The following is a 27,928-nucleotide window of genomic DNA, read 5'->3' as shown; positions in this document are numbered from 1 at the left end:
TTTTTCTTTTCATTACTGTGTTAAAGAGTGATAATTGCTTGTATTTTCAGATGCACTGTACAAAGTGTTTTTTAGTATTTGTGTAATAAGTTACTACTGGGACACCAGAAACATATGAACACTTTCGGCATGGTTTTTGCAGTGGCATGGAGGAAACCAGATGCTGCTCAAATTGAAGTTTCATTTTTTGATCTGATATTTTATATTGCAGTTGACTCAATACATGTTTTTGCTGCAAAGATTGTAAAGCATATACAGCAGCATGTATTGCAGGAATTGTATGACTGATAATGTTCATTTTATTTGCAGTTCTGTCATTTAGTGAATATTTGGTTGACAGCTTTTTTTTTAATGATTTACATTGAAATTTTTATTCTAATGTCAAATTTATTCGACATTTTGCAGATATGTTTATCTAAAGTAACTTGCATTGCATTCAAGATATACATTTATTTCATACTTTTCCTGGGAATCAAACCCATTACCTCGGCATTGCTCTACTGTTTGCTACAAGAATGCCCAGTATACAATAATAGAAATGCTAAATATAATAGAAAGCTAGAAAAGAACCAGACACAGAACTGTCAAAACATGATTACATAGAGTTAAGAACTTTTGAGTATGTATGGTAGCAGTACTAAACAGATGAAAAAAGAAGATCAGCATTGTTACTTGAAAAGATCCTAACGATCGTCTCAGTGGAACATAGTCTGTAATTTCAAGCTACTTCAAGAAATGTATTCTTCTATTTTTTCTAAAAGCTTTGTTGCAATATCCAGTGCACTTCTAGCATTATCAACGCTGAACTGCTTGTTTGGAATGTGAGGAAATTGGTGATAGTTCGGATACTGCGTTTTTTTGCCATCGACACCAAGTTCAGTCAGTTCCCTCACAGTGTTTGGTAAATCCGTCAACTGTGAGCTGTAATGGGAAACCTGCTGAGCAAGGCTAGTTATTGAGCAGTTTTTGGGATGCTCTCCACTTCTCCTGTACATTGCTGCTATCAGGGCTTTTTCCACAGCCTGATGCACCTTAAACAGACTCCACTCTGAGCAATCTCCTCCAGTGTCGTTGTGAGCTGCTCTGATGTCACATTGAGCCTGTTCATACCAGCGTTTTGCCTCTCCTCTGTTTGGTCTTGGTGTTTCTCTGTGGTATGACCAGAAGTTATAGTGTCTTCTAGAGTAGTTCTGATAGAATCTCTCACGCCCCCTCCTGTGTCTTCCTGCCTCTGTGTTCCACGTGTCATAGAAATCTCGAAAGTCTTGAAAGTCTCTCCAGGTTGAGGATGTGCTATGTGCAGTTTTCCCGTGTTGTAGTTCCTCAATTCTTTTCTGCAGGTATTTGAAAGCCTCACGGGCAAGTTCTTCATTGCCTGGATTCTTGTCTGGATGCCAACGGAGGTAGAGACGTTTAATGGCTTTTTGTTTGTCCTCACTTGACATATTCCAGATTTCATTTAAGCTTTGATCAATTTCTCTCTTGATCTCTTCAAATGTCCCTGGAAAGAATGTGTTGGGTGGAGGTCTGGACAACAAAAGGCGTTCTATATCTGTGCAAGTGGACCCTGTGTTGGGTAAAGGTCTGGACGTCAAAAGACGTTCAATATCTGTACAAGTGGACCCTGTGTTGGGTGGAGGTCTGGATATCAAAAGACGTTCTATATCGGTGCAAGTGGACCCTGTTGACACAGTTGCCTTCTTTTCTCGTTTAAATTGGTAAAGGTCAAGAGAGCTTACTTCAGCGAAGTCATTAATGCCAACTTGTATTTTATATCCGGCAGGAAATTGTCTCATTTGTCCCAGTGGATCATCCAGTCGGTTGATAACAATGGCATAAAAATATTCATCGGATTCGTCCTTGCTGAAGCCAACATACTCTCCACTTTCAAAGTTGTTGAGGAAGTTCATATCAAGGCAGTCGTGCCATTCTTCAGGTATGAGACATCCAGGTCTCGGTAACGCATCATGTCCTTCCTCGTGGCCACTGTTATGAATGCCATGATTTGCCAAGGTTTTCTCAACATCCTCCACGTTATCACACACCAGAAGTTGCCCAAGGACTGGAAGGCTTGAGGTGGTCAGACAGTTCTTGAGAAGAGCATTGATTTCTTTAACAAGACACATACTCACTTCATTTACTACTTTGGGGGCCATGTCATCATTGTGTTTCAAGTAGAAATTGCATCCATCTTTCCTTCTTTTCACATAAACATCTGTGTCAGCCTTACTACCTTCAAGTGGCTCATGGTTTAACAGAATTTCTGTCTGAAGACGTTTGCAGCAGATAATCTGAATCTTAGAAAATATTTCTTCACACTTCCCTGCAGCATCCGACTGTGAAATCCCACCTTTGCTGTCTTCTCTGATGAGACAGACTAGTCCATGAAGAAATGCAGCAGAAGACAAGTGTTTGTCAAACCAGCCACTAAATTCACATTGTCCTTCATCACAATATTGGACACTCGCACCCGCCAGATTGTCAGAAATTACATCTGAGAGAAATTTGGGGCGAAGTTCCTGAGGAAGCAACTGCAACAACAATTGATGTTCATAGTGATCATTTCCAAGATAACAGTAGTTTAAGTTTTCCAGCAGTTTCAGCTTGGTTTCCAAAGGACCCTCAAGTCTTGCAGGCTGGAAGACTGTGTCATTGAAAAACAAAGTGTTGGATTCATAGAGTCTTCCGTCTGTTGATGGAAGATAAAGTGGGTCGTTTTGGAAAGAGGTTTTGTTCTGTTCCTCTTTCAGCAGGCAAAACAGCTGTTGTACAACACGCTTCACAGCTTTCTGCTGATTTGGCTGAAGGCTCTCTTTGTCAGAACTATCAGAATAGATTTCTTGAAGAACAGTGATATATTGTTTGACGGTGGGCCTCTCCTTTACACCTATCTTCCTGAAGAAATCTTCAAATTTCATATAATTTGAGGGAATGCAGTACAAATAAGGCCTAAACTCAAGAGCATCAGTTATCACAAGTGCTGTCTGCTTTGCCTTCACAAGTTCTGTCCCATTTTCCACCAAGATAATGGAGAGGTCTGAGAATAAAGAGGGATCTAAATTTATTGACTGTAGGTATGCATATGATTTGCTAAATACTTTGTTTCTTGTTTCCAGCAATGTGTCAGTGTGACACTGAGACGTACAGATGTTTTTCAGATTAGCAGCTATTTGTTCAAGGGGTGGAGTCTCCAAGGCTCCGACATCCTTCAGTTTCATTATGAGATGTGGAGAGAAGAGTTCTGAAGGTAGGATTGGCATAGATGTCCATATCAGATAATGGTGATCACTGTCTCTGTCAATCAATGATCCACTGATTGCAACAACTTCCCTCTCTTGAGCAAAGGCCTTGTGATAATCACAAAGTGTTTCCTGAATTTGCACTGGGAAGATGAATTTAATGTTAGCAACTCTGTTCAGTAATTTAGAGTTTGTGTGATTACTCTTTGACAAAACAGTCCTAAACAGGAGATTTGATCTTTTCTTAAGAACATCTAGAGGAGTGTTTCCTCTAGTTTCAGATTCAATTTGTTTTGCAAATTGAATGATTTCCTCATCAGACACTTCATGTTTCAATCCAAGGTCCTTTAAGAGACGATGTGCTTTTATCGATGTACGTTTATCTTGGAAATTGTCCCAAAACGCTTCTGGCACAAATCTCTCTTTTGGAAGCATTACCCTGTAAAGGGATACATTGTCATCAAAGAAGTATGAAGCCACCTGAAGAGAGCCATGGATGTCTCGAATAAATCGGACATCTCTCATTGCAGAGACAATCCTGGGGTCCACTGGTCTAAATTTCATTAACAACCGCATTAAATCAAGAAGCTTGGCCTCAGTCATCATGTGCACAGAAGGAAGAATAAACTGTACACAGAACTCCAGATCATCTACAATCCGAATGCTTAGAATTTCTGATAATTCTAAGTTCATCCAGCTCTGCTTGAGGAAAATACAGTCACATCCATCAACATGGTACAAGTTTGGAAAATCATTCTGATGCTCAGTATTTAGAATGAAAATCATTCTGTGTAAATCAATCCTTTCCTTCTTTCCAGTTATTGACTCAAACAGGGGCAAGGACTTGAGCATACCCACATGTCTACTCCAATTATTGGAATCTCTGATCCCTTGTTGTAAGAAGCGTTGAAGATCTATACATTCATCTGTAGACAGCTTCTCAAACTGTGAATGAGGTACATGACAAACCTCTTCTAAAACAGCACTGCCATCTCCAGTTTGCAGGAGTTCTGGATTCATATACATTAGACAGAACTGTCTGAAATCACTGAAAAAGCTGGAGTCTAATTTCATGAACCCCAGTTTTAGGAGAATGGAAGCAATTTTTTCATCTGGGTTCAGAATCACTTTTGATATGTTCCCCATTGTTTGTAAGAAATGTGTGTTATTTTGACTGGGGCAGATTACTGGTAAAATAGGACTGTCATCAAAGTGCTTTTTTATCTCACTGTAGACATTCATCTTATCATTTTGGTAGAATTGCTCTTGATCCTCAAAGAAGCTCCATAATGTTTTCAGCCATTTTATCGTCTCTGTCTCCGCTTTGTAAAGCTGGCACCTTTGATCAGGTAATGACTGACTGAGGAGCTGCTCAAGTTTTCCTTTCAAGTATTGTGCTGCCATGGCAATTGTTAGGCCCTTAATATAATTTCCCTTCTGTAGAATTTGAATGTGATTTCTAATGACTTCATAATCTGCAAACAGTTTGTGGTGTCCTTGAAAAAGAATGCAAAATCTTGATATCAGCTTTGGGGATTTAGAGTCAAAGACTCTTAACACCTGATCTTCAGTGAGGAGAAGAGGCAGCCCATTGAGGTAATGCACATTTTTCTCATTGGCATTTGTCAAGCAGAAGCTCAGAAGTTTTGAACATCTTCTTTTATTTTTGATCAAGGTCTGGTTGATGGACAAAGGCAAACTACTTGTTGTCTCTGAAGGATCGTTCAGCGATCTTTGCTTCAAGAAGTTAATCGCTGTTGAAGGGCTGACTTCTGTCACATTCACACCAGCTGATTTGAAATTATTTTTTATTTCATTCACTTTGCAGGTGTTTGGCACTAATTTCATCCCAATGTCATCTAAAATTTCAAAAATTCCTTCATGGTCATCAGTTGAAAAATATGGACAATCTGCTGAATGTGGATCAGATGGACTGCACCAGGTAACTGTGTATTTCTGTAGTGAGCGATGTGATGAGTCAACAGAAACAGCGTGTACAGTGGGTATAACAGGAAGATCACATCGGCTGATTGATCTATAGACCTCATGGATCATCTCATGCCAGACTTTGTCTACTTTCTGTGAAATGCATGGGAAGTAATTAAGGAAAGAAGTCTCTAGCTGTGACTTGAGGAATACAAGAGCTTTAGGTGTATCCTTCTTTATGACTGAACACAGATGTAAAAGCAGATCTGCATAGAGTGGTGAAATGATGTTTATTTTCAGTGACTGGTTCCACTCAGTCTTCAGACTATTACCATCTTCTTTCCATAAGTCTCTTCTTGAAGAATCTACTTCAAAATTTGCATTCACATGGACTGGTAAACCAGTTTCTCCAGGTAATGGCAAACAACAAAATGCCCTGCCAGTAAATGTGTGGTTAAATGAGCTTTCCCAACATGCAGCAAGAGCAGCTTGAGGAACTTTAAAATGATCTTGCTTGTTTTTTCTCTCATGGATTTGTTTAGAGAAACCAAAGCTCTCTGCAATGACCCACTGACTTTGGTTATTTCCAGATGAGATTTTCATGATGTAAATGGTTTTGCAGGGTTCCGCTGTACCTGACATCAGGGATTCTCGAACATGGCTGTGAAAGTTTTCCTTGCTTTCCATGCTCTTCTCTGGGTATGTCTTTTCAACTCCGAAAAGACATTTTGTTTGTGTTCCATCTTCACTGATCTCCAAGAACTGTATTTTTGTGATGTGTTTCAAGAAGAGAATTAGTCCTTCAGGATCTTCAGTCAAGGCAGATTTAAGTTCCTCCATGTCACGGTCTGTGACTGCATGTCTAGATATTTCAGATTTTTCTGCCATTTTCTCTGTCCTGAGAGGGAGCCTGAACATGGTTCCAGAATTGAGTGCAAACATTTCTGGAAGAAAGGTATGATAGACATCCTCAAAAGATTTTTTAAATTCGTCCTCCATTGAAAACTTGCAGCCTGGGGACTGCTTTGTTGCATATTCCACATATTTTAGATTTGGATCAGAAATGCAGAGCAATTTGTCACCAGTCAGGATAGATGGACAATCTGTCAGATGATACACAGAATTGAAGCCAAGTCCATATTTTCCAGTTCTCCCTAAAGTACCACGTTTTCCTCCTTCCCCCAGCTGTTGAATACCTTGCAGATCATCATCAGTAAATGTTCTGTTGTTGTACACACAAAGAGCTGGGCCTTGAACCAGTTCCCATTCCTTTCCAAATATCTTTTCTGTTTTATGTTTTCTTTTGTCCCACACAAAGTGAATTTCTGTTGCCTCTGCATCATCAGCATTTTGAATGAGCTCTTTCAGAATATCCTTTTTAGATGGATATGCATCAATTATATTTTTTATTCGGACAGTTAGTTTCTCTGTTTGTCCAAATTCTTGTACATGAAAGGAAAATTCACCGACCAAATGATTTTTCAGAGTATGGTGTCTTGTTGTCATTACACCAAAATGACAGGCCACAGAACGAGATATCAGATCATGGACGAGCTTGACACCAGCTGAGACAGGCATCCATGGGCTGTCATTAAATCTCAGCTCTTTAGAAGATGTCAACACACCTCTCTTATCAGGTATGAGACAGTTTGTAAGCTTTTCTTCTTTGATTTTGTATAGCCCTTTTATGAGTATTGAAACACACTTATGGAGGTCTGACATGGAAAGAGGTTGAGATCCATTTAAAGCCTTAATTTCATTAAGTGCAGAAACAAATTGCTCTTTTGTGAACTGTTTTTTGATGCCAAGGTAATGCCAGAGCCTCTCAAATTTGTAGAAGATGACTGGAAGTACATAGAGATATGGTTTCTCCTCAAATTCTTCACTTCTGGCCACTGACCTCACATTTACAAAGTGATCCTCAATGAAAATGAATGGGAAGGATGTTGCATGCTCAATAATGGGATTGGGATCTTTCTGTTCAAACAAGTAATTGTTGAGATATTCATAGCAAGAGTGAGCCATGTTGAAGAGAGCCGTCTTTTGAAATGCATTGCAATGTTGGTGTGCATTTAACAGCTGCTGAAGCACCGTGTCAACTGGTGGATTTGTCAGCACTCTCAATTTTTGGAGAACTGGATCATAATTGTATTTTTGAAGCTTTGAATGATCAACGGTGAATTCTGTCATGCTTACTAAATTCCGACAACTGTCATCGTAAACTTCAGAGGGTTTTTTAAGAACGGTGGTGTTCATGTTTTGCTGAACTAAAGGAACTAAGGCAGGAAGGAATGGTATTTGAGACAGTGTGTGCCAGTGCAGAGAATTCACATCTTCTGAGGAGTCTTTCATTGACTCTAGAAGGCACTGAAGACGTTTACGATATTCAGATTGATCCTGTTGCCAAACACTGGATATCTTCGCAGCTCTTTCTATGATGTCCTCTACAGGGAGGTGGTCACTCAGCATTCCCAATTCTGAAAGTCGTTGAATAATTTTTGGTAAGAGAAAATCATTTTCGGTCCCTGCAAGAAAGCGTCCTTCCTTAAGTTCATACAAACAAGCCATTTTGCCAGAAGGATTCACAAGTCTCTTGATTAATTGAAGCTTCTTACAACTCTGCGTTGGTATACAAGGGTAGCTTTTCAGTAGGTCATCAACAGCTGGATCATTCAAGTGAATGGCATTCAGTACAAGAGTATTTCTGCTGTGTGTGTCCACAGAACTCAAGTTCTCAAAAACAATGTAATAAAACTCAGGCCAGTTGATTGTTCTCTGTTTTATCTCTGGCTCAAAGCCACAATCGATGAAACTCTGTCTTACCCATGATGGAAGAGAAACAACACTGGAATATGAAGCTCCCAAGCTCAAGAACACCTTCATGGCAATGTCTCCAATTACTCGGCTCTGCTCAATTTTTGGATTCAGAAATCTCACATTGTCTATAGAACACCAATTATGTCCATTGCTAAAAAGCTCCAGAGATTTGCCATTGGCATTCTGCACAACTGATGAGTAGAAAGACTCAACCATGGGTAAAAATGCTTTGCTTACTGTCTCTGTGTTTGGCCAGAATGTATGGAAGGAATAATTCTGGATTTGTCCATTTTGGGCCATTTTTTTCAACTCAAGCAATGTAGTGATGTAAGCAGAGGTTATGGCATCTTTCATCAAAGCTTTGTTCCACTCAGACTTCACTCCCTTTTCCCATAGACTTTTCCTATTAGATGTGACTGCAAAAGTTCCATTGACATGGACTGGAAGACCCGTATCAACTGAGAGAGGAAGAAAGCAAAACGCCTGGCCAAAGAGGCTTTCATCAGGTGACCATGTGTTAGTTTTTGCCTCTCTATGCAAAGGTACAGCTATACCTCCAATTGGAAATGAAAACACATGATCTTGTTCAGTTCTTCTCTGGTACATTTGCAAAGAATCATGTGTCCCAAAACAGGAATACAAAAGCCAGTACTGGGTGAAGGATTTCTCTGAGTGCTCCTGAACTATTTTAACAATGTGTGCTCTCTTAACATCAATAATGTTGAGGCATTTGATATCACTATTTCTGAAGTTGTTCTCGATGTCCTGGAGAGGTGTGTCATTCGAGACAGCAAATGAATTCATGACTTCTTTGGATATTTTGAGAAGAGTCTGAATCTGATTATTCCTTGGAGGAGTCGGTGCGTTTTCAGGGATAATTTGAAGGGACATAGATGTAATGCTCTTCAGAAACAGTAGGTGTGTTTGTGAGTTGTCAGTCAAATGATTTATAAAACTCCTAATTCGCTCTTCATCAAATACCTTTGAACTGATCTCTGACTTGTTGGCCTCCTCCAGAGTGCGAAATGGTAATTTAATCAAGGTGCCATTGTAAGCTTTCTTGCTGTTTTCCACTGACAAATCACAATCAAAAATTCCTTCATAAGATTTCAACTGTCCAGGAAACCTTTTGAACAGACGCTCCTGGAATGGGTCAAGTTTAATTCCTGGTTTTCCATTGCCGAGAATGTGCTTTTCCAAATGGGAGACATTTGGATCAAGAATGAGAAGGGTTTTCCCACTTAAAATAGAAGGAATATCACTCACATGATAAACAGCATTAAATCCAAGCCCAAACTTTCCAATCATCTCAACTTTTTTTTCCTTTGATGCTGATCCCACCTTAACAATGTTTCTCCAGTCTTCTTCTGAAAAAAGCTCATTGTTGAAGATCCAAAGGCATGGTCCATTGCAGAGAGCCATTCCATGATCAAAGAGTGTTTCAGGGGGGTCTTTGTGTTTTCTGAAGTCAAGGAGGAATTTACATGTGGTTGCCCCAGCGTCCTCAGCATTTTGTAGGAGTTCTTTGAAAATGTCACTTTCTTCATCATACTCTTTAAGAATGTTTTTAATTCTTTGAGTAATTGGTTCAGATTGTCCACATTGTTCTATACCAAAGGAATCTTCCTCTGCTTGTATGAGCTGTGGTTTTAAGATGCGAGTACTTAAGAATGGGACTTTCAACCATTTTGCAGTGATGGGTAGAACTTCTTCATGAATGACATAGAACTCCTCATCATCTTGTATCAGGTCATCAAGTCCTTCGGCACTGATGTCACAGAATACTGTTTTGGACAAAGCCTGTAGAGTAAAGTTTTGATTTTGTGCCACGACAGGCACAGGGGTAATGTCCTTTAAAAGCTTCTCATTCTTTCGCATCCAGTCAAGAATAGCAACTGACACTTTAAGTTCTGTCAAGTCTCCATGAGGAGGATCCCTGCAGTCAATTCTTTGTTTTATATCATGGAGTATGTCTTCAATCTCTGCATCGGACAGTGTTTTCTTCACACCAAATTTTGTCAGCAGGTTTTCATATTGCAAAAACTCTTCAGGCACTTTCTTGATGTAGGGGCTTAGATCCAATTCAGGTGGATAGGCTAAAACTATGTCTCCTGGACAGACAAACTCACTGTTATTCCAAATCCAAGGGATGCCTTTTGAGTCTATTAAATCTGTGAAATTTCTCATGTTGTCTTGCATGAACTTGTAAATATTGTGCAGCTCGGTTTTAAACTGAAAATCTGAATTTGGGTTGACCATTGATCTCAGTGCAGAGAGGTTCTCCAAGACCTTTTCAGCAGGAGGGGGCTCATGAAGTCCAAGGTTTTTGCAGACATGTCCTGTTAGCTCAGAGGTAAGTGGCATTACATATCCAACAATTGAAGAATACTTTGAATCCCTTACATCAGTCGGCTTATACAGACCTCTCTTATGATTTCTACAAATGCTTCCATTCAAAAACTTTGGATTTTCACAGGGAACCCACTGCCTTTGCTTCAGCTCTTCTATCTGCGCCTTGGTGAATTTGGAAAGGAAATCATTCTCATTCAGGACTCGAACAAGTGTATGTGCTTTTTTAAATGCCTTATCAGGTGAGTGGACATGAAGCTTTTCAACATGATTTATGACTTGGAGTGTATTTTCTGTTGATATGTCTTTTTGTTCTGTTTTTAGGCCAATGCTTTTTAAACTTTGAAGCATTTCCTGGGTCTTTGTGTAAATAGGTGAGGGAAAGAAATCTGCCTCGAAAAGATCCTGAAATATTCTATTTCTTGGATCAAAAACATCTGAGGCTTGTTTGCGTTCTCCATGAGTTGTCTCAATAAATTTGAGATTCTTAGTTTTCATGAGCAGCTGCTCACTTTGTGAGAGTAGAATGCTACCATTATTCAATATCCAGGTCATTACTGTCTGTTCCTCACCTTTTTGGAAAAAAGCAGCCTCAATGCAGTCAACCAAACGAACAGCCAACTTAGCGGCATCTAAGAGTTCAATATTCAGAAGAGTCAAAAGTCTGCGATCAGCTTCATTTGCACACTGTACAATGGTCTCAGGCATTGGCAAATCATCTGGAATGGCTGGTTTGGTGGTTGAAACAACTGCTTGCTTTGATTGAACTGCAACATATTTCCCAGACATCATTCTGAAGATTGGCAACATGGAAAGCAAGTTCATTTCAGCATTTGATAAAGAGTCCAAAGAAGAGAGGTACACTTTCAACTCCTCTTTTTCCTCTGATGAAGCAGAGTCAATGCCTTTGATAACCTGATCTCTGTGTGAGTTCACAAAGACTTGTAAAACACTTCTTGGTGAAGCAGGAAGAACATACCTCTCAATGTCATGATGTCTAAGACACTCATCTCTTTTTATGACTGTACATCCCACCATCCTTAGCACTTTCTGAACATGATCTGACAAGCTAGACACTGTGCTACTCTGAAAGATCAATGTTGTGTTTCTCTGCAACCTTGCTAACAGTACAGAATTGCCTGAACTCTGTAGAGGCTCCAGTGGAATTAAAGGAATGTCAATAAAGTCATTTAACTCGTTCCAATCAGTTCTAAGAAACTTCCAGAATTCAGACAACCAGCTCTTTGGCGGATGATGATCGTCTTCTGTATTCCATGTCACATGATCTTGGGTCACCTTCCAGTCCATGGGTAAGTGCTTCTTGGTGAGTGCAACAACATGATTTGCATTCAGATTGATTATGTTGTATGTGCCTGAAAAAACAGTGAGACCAAATTGTATAAACAAGTATGATATTAATGGAATATATTATTAGCACTGCCGATAAAATGTATTTTTCTTACTCTTTGTTGCTAGTTTCATTAGTTGCATAATGCAAACATAGCTCAGATCGTTGGGTATAAATCTTTCTGTAGAAAATGGCAGCAATGTTCTAAACAAAGAAATAAATGATTATTAGTACTTTGGAAACACAATTAGCCTGACAGCGCTGGGATTTAATTTGAAGCAGATTTTGTAGCCTACATTACAAAGATGCTAGCCTGGACATTTTTTGGACCCATAACATTTTTTGGTCGGGAAGTTTGGTCTGGATCCATTGAGGAGAAATTATGATCAGTCAAAAAATGATCGGGCCAATCAGATTGCCAGGGCGGGCTTTATACGATGATGGACAGATGATCTGCAAGGACGTAATCATCACGTTATCAAAGAGCGCTTAACTGGTTTCCCTCAAAGATGGCTGCAGCTGGAGAATTGAGATGTATAGATTCCGCTGTTGTAAAATAAATCGACAGCGCATTCATTTTAATAGACAAACAGAGAACTGCAATCAAGGGAATTGGTCGATCGGAAAGATATTTTTGCCGTCCTTCCTATATGATTCGGGAAAAGTGTAACTTATCAGCTGGCTCTGACGTTCGCTAAGAAGATGGGACGTAATGAAAAGCCTGTGGTCGTTGTGGTTTCTCCTTTGGTGGCACTCATGGAGGAGTAAGTAAAAGAAACAACACTCGTTATTTTACTTCCAAAAGTAAGTTCTATAGTTGAAAACTGCGCTATACAAAGTAGTTGACTTACTGCGTTGCTCTGATTGGTTGTAGGTCTACCGACTATCCAATTGAGTGCAGAGGTTTTTTTTCCTGGTTCGGTTAAGACACGCCTCATAATCAAAGCCCCATGGAGCAGTTTCAGACTCACATTCTGACAAGAATATGAGTATGACGAAGTCAGGCTACAAAGATGCATTACCGTCGAACATCACTCATTCGAATCAGCTATCGCCTTTCTTTTAAGCGATTTGAACGTATCCTTTTTGTTAAGAACTGAGCAAAGAACAACACTCGGAGATGTTTCTCTGCCGCTCTGCATATGTCATCTCCTTCATCGCTCTGATTGGTTTTAGGTCTATCTGGGACGTCCGTTGGTGACGCCCCTCTGGAAATGATTTGTCAATGACGCTTTGCCAGACCATAACTCAGTTACACCTGAGAATGGTCTGGTTTTAACCAGGCTAAAACATAATATAAACACACTAATTAATTCAAGTAGGAAAGAGACAACTGTATCACACCTTACCTTGGAAACTTCTCATTGTCGATCAAAACAGTGTTCTGCTCTTCATTGCTAAATGAAGTGAAGGTTCCATCACTGAGAGGCAGAAGCTTAAGACCTTGTAGCTCTGTGTACTTCTCATCACTAAGAGCTAGTTCAAGAAGAGAGTATCTGTCATCTTTACTGAGGTTTTCAGCCTTACTTCTGTGAAGGATATTTCTAACATAAGATGGAGTCACCCATGTCAATTTATCAATTTCATGGAAGATTTCTTGAACATCTTTCAAAATATGTTCTGAGACTTTGACCAGGTTCTCTCCTTCAGCAATCAATAATCTTGACACTGCAGACATCGTGTCAGAACATATATTGTTGACTGGAAAAACTGCCTCTGAGGGAGACACCCATATTTTTTCATCTTTGGCAAGGTGGAAGATCTTGTATTCAAACAGACCCTTCAGAGTGTCTGTTGCAACTTCATGCCATCGGTCTTTATGGACAGTCTTGGATAGGTCAGGCCAAAGATTGTACACAGTGGCAGCAGGCAGGGTCGAGTTTCTGGATAACTGAATGGCATCCAGGATAATCATAAGATATACATGAGGAAGAATATCTTTTATAAGTAGCTCATTCCACTTTGCAGATTCGTCATTCTTCTGATCCTCCTCTTGCCACTTAATGAACCTCCGATTATCTGTCAGGCCAAAGCAAGCATTGATGTGAATGGGAAGCCCAGTTTTGTTTGATTCATTGTTTGGAAGAGGCAGAAAGCAACTGAGTCGCCCATTGCAATGTGATCTGTCTTCATCAATTCGAAAAGCTGCATCAACTTGAGGGTAGAAGCTCAGCTTACTGGCTAGAGAGTCAATCTCTGGTATATATCCATGTTTCAGAGGGCAAGATGTCACAAGCCATTGGGACTTTGTTTCTTCCATTTGATGGGGAATGTGTGATACAGTTTTGAAACAAGTTTTTTTGTCAAATGATTCCTGCTTGACATGAGAAAGGTCAGTTTCCAAGTGATTTGACACTGAAACTTTTAACCTGTTGTTGCAGAAGCCATTGGTGTCAATATGCATCAAAGTGATGGATGACACATTTCTCAGGAAGAGAAGACTGATGTCTGCATCAGCAATGAAACTGTCAAAAAGCTGTGTAACTTTTGAGGAGTCATACAAGTTATCGGAGATCTCAGAAGCCTCATTACGCAGGGGGAAGCGGAAAAGCGTTCCTTTGAAGTATTGCTCCTCGCTGATGACCTTCTCCCAGGAACAACTGTCGACATGACTGACTACATTTTGAAAGGGCTGGAACTGATCTCTCAAGTTCAAAAGACTCTTTCGGTCCTCTTCATCATTCAAAGACCATCGATAGCCTTCTTCATCATCTCCAAACATCTTCTTTTGAGGGTCAAATATGGCAAGGTGTTCAGAGCTGAATACACATGGCAAGTCTGTAAATAAACAATAATAATAATTTAAAATGTTGTTATTCCAAATCAATACTTTCATTTTTTGTCCTCGCAGATACCAATATTGATACCTGTATTTTCACTGCATTTGTAATTTTTAAATATATTAGGTAGAGAAACCAAAATAATATTATATATTATATAAATAAATTATATTAATAAATTAATAAATTATATATGTTGAATTAAATTGTTTAGCAAATTTATATTTCCTTCAGTTACTACATGCTTAATTATGCCTGTTAAAATGTATTGTACATGCATCTGTTTCTTTCACTGTTCATTCTAATGTTCTGTTATGTTTTATTTTTCATTTAATAGCACAAGATATATTTAGACCTGCTTCAGCTAAACTGGTCTAGTTGAGTCAGTGTTTTAAATTTTTAGATACCAGTAAAATATCACAATTCTAAATTTTCAATTCTGATACTACAACAAAAACTACTAGTCTATTATTATACATTTTAAACATTATTAGAGTCAAATAGTAAACAGTTAGAAATAAACAAATAATTAAATAATAAAAACACAAATAAATACAATAGAAAACAGGTAGGGGAGAGCGGGGTAAGTTGTCACACTGTTCATAACTCCAACACTAGAGGCTCTATCTCAATAATCAAATAGCCACTTTGTGTGACTTCTTCTTCTATAGTCAACTTCCTGTTCACATGTGGTCAAGATCAATCGAATCTGAGGTTAGCACAATTTTCTTATTTTTCTGCTTAAAAAGTAAAAAATGTGCACTTTACATTTTATGCAATACAACATTATTAAGTAGGAATGTTAAAAATAATTATTTTGCAAAAAATAGAGGAGACAATAACGAGTCTTTTGATACTTTAGCTAAAGTGGTATGTTGAGCTAACCTTGAGATTTAGCCAACAACACATGTCAATTTGGGGCAAGTTGTCTCACTGACTTTGGGGCAAGTCATCATCAGATGATGAAGAGTGGTTCTGTCTCGTCTGTGTAGAGCCATTTTCAAACAGTCGTCCGAAGGAGACCTGGGTTAAATTGTGTCAAATGCAACAATTGGGCCCATGATGCTTGCACCTCCGGCCAGGCAATTTATGTGTGCCAGAATTGTGACTCTGGAGATGAGTCTGATTAGTCAGATACAGGAGATCTGTTTTGTTCAGAGGTTGTCAAGTTAAGCGAGTTATCTGCAGCTTTCCATTCAGTTATGGATCTATGTGCAAGCCAGACAACATTTAAGTTTAAAGCTCAAAGTTAAGTGGTCTTGCCAATTAATGTGTTTTGATTGAAATGTGCATTGTTTGGATTAAATAATTGTTTTTCCAGATTCTCCAGGCACAAAAGTTTATATTTCCAGTTCTGGTTTGAAATAAAATAAAATCATAAATAAAATAAAAAATAAATATTCACAATTAAGTCGTGTTCATATTTGTTGATAATCTAGTGTGACAACTTACCTGCCGATGGGGCAATTTGTCTCAAGTGCACACTCTCTATTCTACAGTATACAACTCTATAATGAGATAATATATGAAGATGTTATGAATACAACATGTGTGCCCAAGACTTCCTTCTTTCATTTGGTATGAAATACCATTGTGATGTATGGTGCTCAGTAAATGTTAGACAGTGTGAAAAGTGTGACAACATACCCCGCTCTCCCCTAAACAAATGAAAATGATCAAATGTAAATAACACTGCATAGTCTTCACTTCACTGTGCTCTCTCTTTTTACTATACATATCTGACCAAACTACAAACTTTCTAGTGATGTCTGTGAAAAAGGGATGTGAACTCTACAAGCTTGCACGTCTGTGCCAATCCACTCTGCGTTCCGTTTATCAGCTCACGCAGCAGCTATATAGGCATAATTATTTAATTAGTTTAACATTATAACAATATATATATACCTGATTCTCTACTCTCCTACATAAGTTAGGCATTTTGACTAACTTGTAAACCGTGTGCCTCCTTAGAGAAAAAAAAAAGTTTTTTTTTTTTTTTGTCTGTTAATGCTAACTGCATAAAATTTGGCTCAGGTATTTTTATTGCAATTTTAAATGTAGCACATTATATTAAAAAGATTAATCCCGATGTTTTATTTGAATATTTCACTGTTAATTCATCAGTATATTGTATTAAAGTGGATGTTGTTGGAGGGACTTTTATTATGACGGGGGTACAGAGAGAGGAGAGCGGGAGAGAGAGAGGAGAGCGGAAGTAAAAGGAGTTAATAAAAAGTGAGAAAAGAGCTCGTCCGTGTCCGAGGGTTTATTTGATATATTCCTAAAGTTATCTTTATATTAAAGCCCCGAAAACACCCACAATCAAATATTACACTATTTCACCGCTATTTCCTTGAAAAAAGGTATTTTTTACACACTATATATACTATATCAGGGTCAATACTTTTAAATGATGCCATCTTTGTTAAAAGGCTTTTATTCTGTTGTTAAGGCTTCAAAATTTAAAATGATATAAATTGGATAAATTATGCAACGTACTTTTGTGGGTGTGTTGGTATGGTCGTCAGAGTGGTATGGACAGAATGTGTGTTATAAAAAATATATATGTGTGTGCATGTGTGTGTTTGTAATATTGAGAGAGGAAAAACTCAACTGCAAATCTAAAATCTAATCACTGTGTGTACCTGTGGAGTTTTGCTGTATGTATGGCATCCAATGGGGAAAGTCTGTAACTGCACCCAACAAAATCTTACTGAAAGTCTTATTTTGAGATATCAACCTCAAATTTGGAACACAACTTATTTATATTAATGTCTTTGATTCCTAGCCGTTTTTGATTTCAACTCGTTTTTATAAAATATATATTTTATATAAAATAATATTCATAAATAATTTTCATAAACTTAAACCTATATAACCATTTTTGTTATTGTCTCATTCAATTAAAATGCTACCAAACTTAAGTCTGTGCTCCCAAGCTTCAAATTTTTATGACAGTTTTTTGACGTGGATTTTTTCAACATGACATCATGACTTTTGCGTAAACATATACGCCACTTTTGCGCCAGGTGGCGTGTTATCTCTACGCATTTTGAGCCATCCGCGTGTATCCGCGTGTATGCGTATATGTCTACGCCATTAACGTCCGCGTCATTCCGCGTGTCCGAACACGCAGCCAAATCTCCAGTCATAAATGCCTTTAACCCCAGTGACGGTTAAGTTTAGGGATGGGGTTGAGGTAAGTCATATCTTTATCTTTCCTAGGATGGTAAGGGAACAGTCATAAATGCCATTAACCCCAGTGATGGTTAGGTTTAGGGACGGGGTTGAAGTCATATATTTATATAACGTTAACTCAACGGCGTTCATAAACACGCTGAAAGGCGATTATGCGTCTTGATAGCACGCCAAAAATGGAAATACGAATTGGCGTGTCATACACACGCTACTTCATGAGATCAGTCTGGATTTTTTTGTCCTCTATGGAGCTATGAGTAACTTTTTTTTTTTTTTTTTTTTTAAAGGGTTAATCTTTATGTTTCTTCAGTTTAGGTTCAGTTCAGTTCTTCAGCTGCCGTCAGAGGCGTGGTCGAACCTCTCCTTTCTACGGGCCGGAGTGCTCCATTTGAGCACTCCAGGGTGCTCCCATTGAACCTTTGCAATCAGCAGACTTCAGACTTAAAGGGGACATATCATACAAAATCCACTTTTTTAGCCCTTAAATGCATTTTGTTGTATATTTGGAGTGTTTATAAGTGCAGAAAAGATGAAATTATTCTCTTCAGGTGCTTCGTTTATATCTTTATATTCTGTTTTGGTCATATTTTTCAACCTGTTCAGATTTTTCTGTTTTCTATGACGTTTTTTTAATTACAACGTCACAGTATTTGCAGCGGAACTGCCAAATAAGGACATTGACTACCGGTCCAACACTTCGAGCAATCCGACATTATTTCTCGCTCCGATTTTGTAGTCCGAGCTCAATGATGCAGAAGTTACGAGAGGGCAAGTCAAAATGTTCGGTTTTTGGATGTACGTTAGTGACCTGAAGCTCTTCAAGGATTCCCACTTCAACAACCTCCGCCAGTAACGTTATACAGAAGGGTTTGCCGATCGACTTCGTCTGAATGAGAGGTAAACTCCTTCTATCTTTGGAGACGACGAACAGAGCATTTCGATAAGCTGTAAATATCGTTAATAAAAATAAGTACTTTACTTTCTTAAAACACATGATGGTCATGGTTTAGCAGTACCTTTGTCTTTCTTTGTTTTTGTTTTGAAGTAACGTTACACGTCTGCAGTATTATTGTTCTTGAGTTTCATCAATGGTCATTTAGCTGCTTTTCTGATGATCATATTATCAATACAGATTGTTTGTGGTAAGATTAGAGTGTAGTCATTTATCTTGTCAGTGTGCTTGTTTTAACAAGAGAAATGGTCGACTTTCACTAATAACACAAAACAGTTAACTCACATACCAATACATCCATAAGACAAGATGTTGTTCTGCAGGTTCGTCGTCGTCTTTATCAACTCGCTCGCTCTGGCTCGAATATGTAAGGCTTGATGGAAAAGTCTTCTGTTGTTGACATTTTATTAACGTGTGAATAAAAATGTTCTTTGAAGGTATCGTATATAATCGTATATCTCTTATCAAACTGGGGAGTTGAACTGACCGTGAACTCATCGACCTGGAGAGCTTTTTTATTTAAAGGGGCCGCTTTGAAACGGGTCGCTCAAAGACGCACATCAGAAAAGGGGTAGAAAAGGGGCTTGTGGAGCTATAATAATGAGGCTTTAATAATCTAATAATCAGATCTTCTCTTTTGCTTGTTTTTGGATCCAGAGATTATGTACTTTTTCAAAAGATGCACAGTAGCGCCCCCTACTACAGTGAAAATAGGGATTGCCAGAAAAAACTTGTCAATAGCAGGGAAGAGTTGTGTCTTAAATGATGGAAAATCTTGTCATTAGCAGGGAAAAAGTTAACTGGAATATTGTGATGTTAGTGCCACAGAAATCAACAAGCGATATTTTAGGATTCAAAAAGCATTTACAAGAATACCCAAAAAAGTTGAAGCCAATCTGTTAATGTAGTGTATTTCACCTGTAATATGATAAACAGAGTTGAAGCCGATCCCGAATCTCCCGACTTTAGTTGGGTCATCCTGCTTGATGCTTCTGCCAACTCTCTGGATTCCCTCCCAGTCTTCCTCTGTGAAGGCGGCATCATTGAAGGCATAGAGAGCCGGCCCTGCCAGAGCAAAGATACACACAGATGATGAAACTAATAAAGTCTTTCAGTATTGTCAAAGACTGCTCCTAATGCAACAAAGATTTTGACTTGGTTTTAGATATCTGAGATACAAACAGTTTAAGATACAACAGTTGTGACTGGTGCTTTTCAAAAGAGGAAAACGGATGTCAGTTATTAATGGCAAAGTGTGTCTAATTTATTATTATTTTTTGCTCCCACAGAAGCTGAAACTGTGAAAACACTTATAACGACTATAAACCTTATCAAGCTGGACGCAGATTGTTATTCTCAAAAAAAGCTGTAAGTTACTTTTTTCCCCAGATCAGAGTACCGGTTAGAACAAAATAAAATACTGCGTTATTTATTCTTTATTTAAATGTTTTTTTGTTTTGTTTTTTACGTAAATTTATAGCCTCTCCAGCAGCAACATGTTTAGAAAAATCTTTTTGAAATATTGATCTCTGAAATAAAAGATTGATTTACTATAAAAACATAAAACTCATTCTCCATTAAAAAAAACAAAAACAAGGTAAGCAGCAAAACTCATTAAATCATATGTCATGTGACATATAAATGAGGACAAATGTTAAACCTTAGACTGTAATATCCATTGTAGCAGGCTCTACAGTAATTTTATAAAGTTTAAGTCTAGTGTGATTTAAGTCTACTTCCAGTGTTTACAACACAAATACCTTGATACTTCCCGAGCTCTTCAGTCCACAGGCTCTGAGTCTCATAATGTCTCTCATCGTGAATAAACACCACCCGTGAAGCTCCTGCATCATCTGCATTCTGGATCAGCTCCTGGTACATTACAGGATAAATATTAAAGACAGATACAATGAGATATTTAAGATACATACCATTTAACAATTATGCAAAAGTATTCATGTAATATTTTATCCTTTTTTTAGTCTACCTTCAATATTTGTCCTCCATCTGGGTACCGTCTCAAAATTTCTTTCAGGTAATCAATGAATGGTGGAGACGTCGCACCAAATTTATTTCTGCATTAAACAATGTAAAGTTTATCACAAACTGCACAAGACACATACAGAGAAAATTCAAGGTTCGTGTAATGGAAGTACAAAATCAGATGGAATTAACTGTAATCCAGGAGCCATATCACACTGTAGCCCAAGACTCAGTTGAGCCTGGTCAGTAACTGGCAAACCTCCAGGGAAAACTAGGTTGCTGCTGGAAGAGGTGTTAGCAAGGCCAGCAGGGGGTGCTCACCCTGTGCTGTGTATGAGTACTAAATTCCCAGTGTAGTGATGGGGACACTTTACTGTCAAAGAGCACCGTCCTTCGGATAAGACATTAAACCGAGGTCCTGGCTGTGTGGTTATTAATAAAAACCCACTTTTTGTAAAGAGTTCTTTTAGAGTGTTGGAAACTCAGAAGCGAAGACCAGGAGACTCTGATGTATCTTTTAAGCAGGATTCTTTATTGTTGTGGCATTGCTAAAGTCTGCTTCGTCCAAAAATCTTAGCCAAGTCTGACTAAAGTAAAATACAGAATGTTCATATACCTTACAAGGGGGAGGAGTTACATAAAGGTGGAGACACTCTGAAACAAAGCATGTAAATGAAGCACAGGATTCAGCTTGTTACCGGAAATTCCCTAGCCCTGATCTCATTAGCATAACAGTGTCATGTATAGATGGTAATCCAATAAACCTGTATTACCCAAACCATCACATTATCATAGAGCTTAATGGGAAGGAGTTACATCGAGGGGGAGACACTCTGAAACAAGGCATGTAAATAAAGTACACAGGTTTAGGAACCTGCTCTTAGCCTGAGAGTGTTACCAATCCTAATCCAATCAGCATAACAGTGTGATTCGAATGCATAGAAACCAATCTAATCAGCCAGACCATTCAACGACAAAAGGTGGTAGTCTCAGTGCTTTGTTCAATTTAACTTACAATAGAGAGATCAGGACAGACAGGAACCTGCAGGTTTGTTCCTTAGTTACAAAATTCCAACGCATTCTCATCCTAGGGCGTCAAATAGTGATGCTTTTGAAATTTCGTCTAAATCCAACACACATGGCACCTTTTAGCATCAATATAACACGCACAGAGCTTTGTTCAGTTATGGGTAGGTTTAGTCCTGGGGTAGGGTTAGGGTTACACCACTAGGAGGTGCCTTCTGGCCCATATTTATCTGCATCTCATATTGATGCTAAATAGTGGCATGTGCGTTGGATGTAGACGAAATGTCAAAAGCGTCAGTATATGAACGGGTTAAAAAATCACACTTATAAACTTCATCAGTTAATGTACTATTGTATTGGAACCTAAATTAAACTTTTTTTGTTATGTCTAGTGTCTAAGGTGCATTAAAAGAAGGAGTACAGTGTGAGAGTGTCTCAACTTGGGACTAAATTAAACATTTTAATAAATTTGTAATACTACAGGGTGTAACCCCGGTGTATTGGCTAGAGTTCTCAACAGGCCTGAAACTTACAACACGACCCAACCCGGCCCGTGGCTTTTATTGTCGGCCGATGTAACCCGACACATCAACATGAATTATTATGCAAGTTGCACGCAGCAGCCAGACTTTCTTTATTGTGAACAGCAGTGATGATTAATAAAAATGTATAAATGTAATATAAATGTGAAATTTTTTTCACTGAGCGGAAATGATTAAGCCCGAAGTTCGACCCAACCCGAGTCATTTCTTTATATTTTAGACCTGAACCTGAACTCGTTGTGAACTCTAGTACTGGCCATATTCCCTCCAATGGCCTTTATCAATCATGGTCACCTAATAATCCCCATAATCTGAATTGGCTATATCACTCTCAATCCTCTCCACCTATAGCTTGTGTGTGGTGAGCGCACTGGCTGCAGTCGCATCATCCAAGTTGATGCTGCACCCTGGTGGTGGTTGAGAAGAGACCCATGATATAATTGTAAAGCAATTTGGGTGTACAGTCAGAGCTTCCAACTTTTGAGTTTAGCGTGGCATGAGAGTGGCCCCATGTCGTTTCATAGAATAGCACAACGGCAAGTGTGTCAAGTATAAACGCCTTGTCAATCCACCCCATTATCCACTCCAAAATATTAGCTATGGGATTAAACATAAAACATGCAGTAAATAAAACCACATACTTCTTTTTCTTATGTTGCCTTGATGCTGAACTCATTGTCCGTCTTTTACATTCTCCTGTGTGGAAAAAATATCACTTTCAAATTCTGCAAATTTAACAGTTATTCCATGATAATTGTATTAATAATACTGTAAATACAATCTCTTTATTCATACAAATATAAGTACTTTCTTGAGTCTCCTGTGGCCTAAAGCACAGTTCCCTTTCAAGGGATCTCACACTGCATCAATTCTGCGTGATTGTGTCTTGAAGCATGGGTGAAATTAGTCTAATAGTGTGACGAGAGGCCAGAGGGGGCTGACGTCACCAACCAGGAAACTATAAAGCCTGCCCAAACTAGTGTTGTTTGTTTGGGAGTGGAGCATGCACAGTCAGCGCTCAATGGTGTTGGCTGTGCAGTTCAAGAAGACCGGCAGGCTCACATTCCCTGCAGTTCGGATATTGACTGGCCAGCGGAGAAACAGGACGTTCATCCCACCAAACCGGTCAGAACAACTTTGGCTTTGGTGGGTAAAGCTTATGCTGCTTCTGGTCAGGCTGCAGCATGCCTACACACAACGGGCGGAGACTTGAATGTGGACGGGGGAATTATTATTAAGCCACAGACCTTTCTCTCTTGGCCCCAAGGAGAGCTGTTGGTCGTGCCATGGAAATTCTGGTGGCCACAGAGAGGTATTTATGGTCAGATCTTAGCGCCATTAAGGAGAAAGTTAAGTGCTTCCTTATTGACACCCCGCTTTCTCCTCCTGTCCTCTCGGCGACACTGTCTCCAGGGCTGCTGAGTGGGAACAGCCTCAAACCTCTAAATCAAGTTTCTCGTACCATACAAAAACAGAGCCTAGCTACCCGTGACAGCATGGAAGCTACTGTCAAATATATCTCAATGGGTCCATTCTGAATTACATTCAGTGGGTCCACACTGATTTTGGCTCAGTCGGATCAGCTACTGGATCGGGATCGAGATGTTGTTCTCACACACATGGAAAGGTTGGGGTTGAGGTCGAATGCCAAAAAGAGTGTACTTTATCCAGTACAGACGACCCCTTTTTTAGGTGTGGCATGGGATCACTATGCAAGCACGACTCTCTCCTGCACGCATTGATCCTGTCAACAGTAAACCGGTAAAGCTAGGCCAGTCCTAGCTTAACCGTTTTTTCCCAGAGGGTCAATCCCTTCTTACGATCAAGGTCACGCGCCGATGCATACGTGCCATGGTTATGTGTAAGAAACCATGGTTCCAATCCCAAGGACCCATGCTGGGAGCTCTTTGTCGTCGTAAAATGACGGATGCTTCCCTGACGGGATGGGGAGCGATCCTAGAGGGTCGTTCAACTCAAGGTCTGTGGAGGGGACATTATTGTTCCTGGCACATAATCTGTCTGGAAATGATGGCTGTTTTTCTTGCTTTCAAGAGTTTTATCTCAGACCTCAGGGCCACAACATAAATCACCAGGGGGGTTTGCAGAGTGGACCAAATTCTCCTGTGGTCTCATGGGAAGCTGCTTTCACTCAGAGCAGCTTACATCCCTGGGAACCAGAACCTTAAAGCAGACGTCCTGTTGAAACAGGGGCTGAGGCCTGGGGAGGCCCGAGGTGGTGGAACAGATATGGAGGTTGTTCGGCCAGGCTCAAGTGGATGTATTTGCGTCTCGAGAGACGTCTCACTGTCCACTCTGGGTTCTCCCTCACGCATCTAGCTCCTCCGGGATGCAATTGTTCAGACATGGCCGGGGCTATGGCTGTACACTTTCCCCCCCAATCGCTCTACTCCCAGAGATTCTGGAAAGAGTTTTCCGGGACAAGATTAGTCTCACCTTGATAGCCCAGTGGTGGCCGGGCAGAGTGTGGTTCTCTGATCTGGTGTCACTACTTGACGGCTCTCCTTGGGAGTTTCCAGTCAGGAGGGACCTTCTGTCCCAGGCAGGGGGCTCAATAATTCACCCTTGAACAGAACTGTGGAAGCTGTGGGCTCGGCCTCTGAGGAGGCACACCTCATAGATGCCGGTCCCTCAACTGAGATTGTTGAGACCGTTCTTCACTCCAGAGCTCCCTCCACGAGGAAACTGTATGCCCTGAAGTGTAGAGAGTTCACTTCTTGTTGCAGAGGTCGTCAGCTGGACCGAGATAACTGCCTGGTTTGCTGTAGGGTTATCTCCACCCACCTTAAAGTGGCATGGCATGGTAAAGGCGTTCCTTCATCCTAGACTGGGGTGCATTCCTAAAGTTCCCACTAATGTTGACAGATCCATTGTTCTGCAAACCTTCCTTCCTCCTCCATTCCAGGATTCCGACCAGGAATGAAATAATCTGCTTTGTCCAATTAGGGCATTGGATACCTTGAACAGCTGTTTGTGTGTTTTAGACCTCTCAATAAAGGGTACCCAGCATCTTAGGCTCTAGTGTCAGAAGTTTCACTTTGTGATGTGGCAGGCTGGCTCTCACCGCACACATTTGTGAGGTTTTAAGACCTGGACATTGGCTCCACACCTGGGGCTCATGTGCTCTCCTCCTAGTGCTTTCTCAATTTACACTAAAAAGAGACTGGTCGTTATGGTGGCGTAGGTATAGACGTTCCCACAGTGTCAATCGATTCAGTGCGAGTTTCCTTGAAAGGGAATGCCTCAGTTCTCAGAAGGGAACAAGATAGTGTGTCGCCCTGTCATACTTCCTGCATGCCTGTTAGCAACTTGCTTCATCCTATTAGAACCTATAGCATTACACTGTTTGGGCAGGCTTTATAGTTTCCCGGTAAAATGTTAATCATTTAAAAAAAAAGTAAAATGAGGGATCATAAAAATGTAAACTTTGACCTAATTCATTTTTTCAAAACAATCCACAAGTGTACCCAACAGATCCATTTCAAAGTTTTGCAGGCACACTAGAATCTTAGGCTGCGTGTTGTAATGTGGTTGATCTATGACTGTTTTCATGCTTTGTGAACTTTGTTCATGAATCCCATGTTTGTTCTAGCTGTGAAACTGCCCACTGTTCTTTAGGAAACCCCTCCAGCTCCTGCACATTCTTTGATTTCCATTTGATTTGATTACTGTTTCAGTTGAAAAGGATCTTATTCTTAAAGCTTTTTTTTTCCACTTTTCCAACAGTTACTGTATTATTTTGATATTCACCTTTTCACACTGAGACAACCAAGGGACTAATTCAGTGTATAACAAGATCAATATTATAGTTTGAGGGTTCTTTAAGTAAATCCTGCAGTAATGGAATCACACTTCCTATTGGCTTCTTATTGGCTATTGGTTTATTTCCATTAAATTCATCCTACATTCAAGAATAACAAAAAGAGGATGATGTAAGCTGTGTAATCTGTCTTATATTTAATATGTTCTACCTGCTCTGTTTTAAATGTTTTAAATGACCACAAAGCAGTACTTTTAAGAAGACAACAATTAATTGCTTAAAGTCTGTGCAATATAATGTTAATAAGTAATGTTTACTGTTTCATTGAGAGCAGCAGAGTTAGAGAGAACTGCTGTGGGAGGAGCTGTAACAACAACACATTCTCATCCCAAGACGTCATCTAACTGACGCTTTTGACCATACGTCAACATCCGACGTTTTAGGGTACCCTTTAACGTCAGTTAGATGACGATCCTAGGGCGTCATTCAACTGACGCTTTACCTTTAGCGTCAGTTAGATGACCCGGGTAGGTTTAGGTCTGGGGTAGGGTTAGGATTAGATAGCGTCATCTAACTGACGTTAAAGGGTACCCTAAAACGTTGGATGTTGGTGTATGGTCAAAAGCGTCAGTTATATGACGTCTTGGGATGAGAACGGGCTGATAACAACACTTCATGACTTACTATCTTCTCGCTTTCACTGTCCAGGCATAAAATAATGACCAATATCATCCACGTTCAGAGTGCGTGTTCTGTTGAAGGGTGGGACAAATCGGGTCAGGAAATACAAAGGTCACAAATGCATATGTTAGATCTCCTCAATCTGAACAACTTTACGTCAAGAACCACTGGTGTCAATCAAAATGTTTTTTTATATATATTTCCGATTATTAAACTCTGATTAAACTTTAGTGAACTATAGATTTAGTATCAATCTTTTAACTCCCTAGTAGGGGTGGGCGATATGGCAAAAATGTCATATCACAATTTTTTCCAGAAAAGCGATTTTATCACGATTCCTTTTCATGTTTGTCTTAATATCTTAATATTGAGCATTACAGCCAAACTAAAGTCCCTATTTTAAGAAGAAAGACTTAGGTGACAAAATATAAAACAAATAAAAAAGAATGGCAGACATTTAGGCCAAAATGGCAAAGCTAAAAAAATGTTTTGAAATGTCTAAAAATTGTTATTTTCATCTCTGATTATTGTGCCTAAATAATATATATTTTTAAACAATGCAAGTATACATTTTTGAGTATACTTTTCTTTAAAGATAATTTATAAAGACATGATTTCCAAAAGACAAAATGGTTACACTTTATTTCGATAGTCACTTTAGACATTCTACTAACTATAAGTAACTTTTCAACTACATGTCAACTAAGTGTCATTAGAGTATTAGTAGGCTGTAGTAGACTGTCAGTAGACTGTTAGGTTAGGGTTAAGTGTTAGGGTTCAGGTTAGGAGAACAAGTTGACTTGTAGTTGCTAAGTTACTTACAGTCAGTTGAATGTCTGTTGGGGGACCAACAAAATAAAGTGTTAGCAGATATTAAGCTGACAGTCTACTAATACTCTAATGATAGTTAGTTGACATGTATCGGCAAAGTTACTTATAGTTAGTTGAATGTCTAAAGTGGACTATCAAAATAAAGTGTTACCGACAAAATAAGAACAATTGTAAACTGTAAAACATCTGTAATGTGAAATAGCTTATTTAGTTTAGTGCTAAAAAAATAAAATACGTGCGATTTTTATGATGCATACATATATATATATATATATAGGTCTATAATTAAAATATGTTGTGTTGTGAAGTTTTACAGTAAGTATTTTTATGTTACAGTAAGTTATGTTTTTAAGTTAATCTAGTATAAGTATTACATTAGTGTTATATAAGAAACATTTCTTGTTCTCTCCTACCTTAAGTGGTCCTTCAGTGGTCCGAGTGAATTCCAGCATTCAGAATGAGACTGATAAAGCCACTG

The 27,928-nt window shown here is 39.1% G+C and overlaps 1 protein-coding gene across 2 annotated transcripts; it reads right to left on the bottom strand.

Moving 5' to 3' along the window:
- Positions 1-147: 147 nt before the first annotated feature.
- On the bottom strand, positions 148-27,927 carry LOC120492669 (sacsin). 2 transcript variants are annotated; one of them, XM_039690861.2, is made up of 9 exons: positions 27,864-27,927; positions 26,623-26,690; positions 22,802-22,856; positions 20,597-20,684; positions 20,370-20,481; positions 19,528-19,674; positions 13,029-14,457; positions 11,795-11,883; positions 148-11,704 (listed from the first exon to the last, which is right to left on the bottom strand). In XM_039690861.2, the coding sequence occupies exons 3-9, from the start codon at positions 22,834-22,836 to the stop codon at positions 729-731; spliced, it is 12,876 nt and encodes a 4,291-aa protein (XP_039546795.2). In that variant the 5' UTR covers positions 22,837-22,856; positions 26,623-26,690; positions 27,864-27,927; the 3' UTR covers positions 148-728. The 2 variants fall into 2 exon arrangements, with proteins under 2 accessions (XP_039546795.2, XP_039546796.2); XM_039690862.2 differs by lacking the exon at positions 26,623-26,690 and having other exon boundaries at positions 27,864-27,901.
- Between the last annotated feature and the right edge of the window lies 1 nt (position 27,928).

Source organism: Pimephales promelas, chromosome 7, assembly GCF_988280905.1.
Source record: "Pimephales promelas chromosome 7, fPimPro1.hap1.1, whole genome shotgun sequence".
Lineage (NCBI taxonomy): Eukaryota > Metazoa > Chordata > Actinopteri > Cypriniformes > Leuciscidae > Pimephales > Pimephales promelas.
This window is presented reverse-complemented; position numbering and strand designations above follow the sequence as displayed.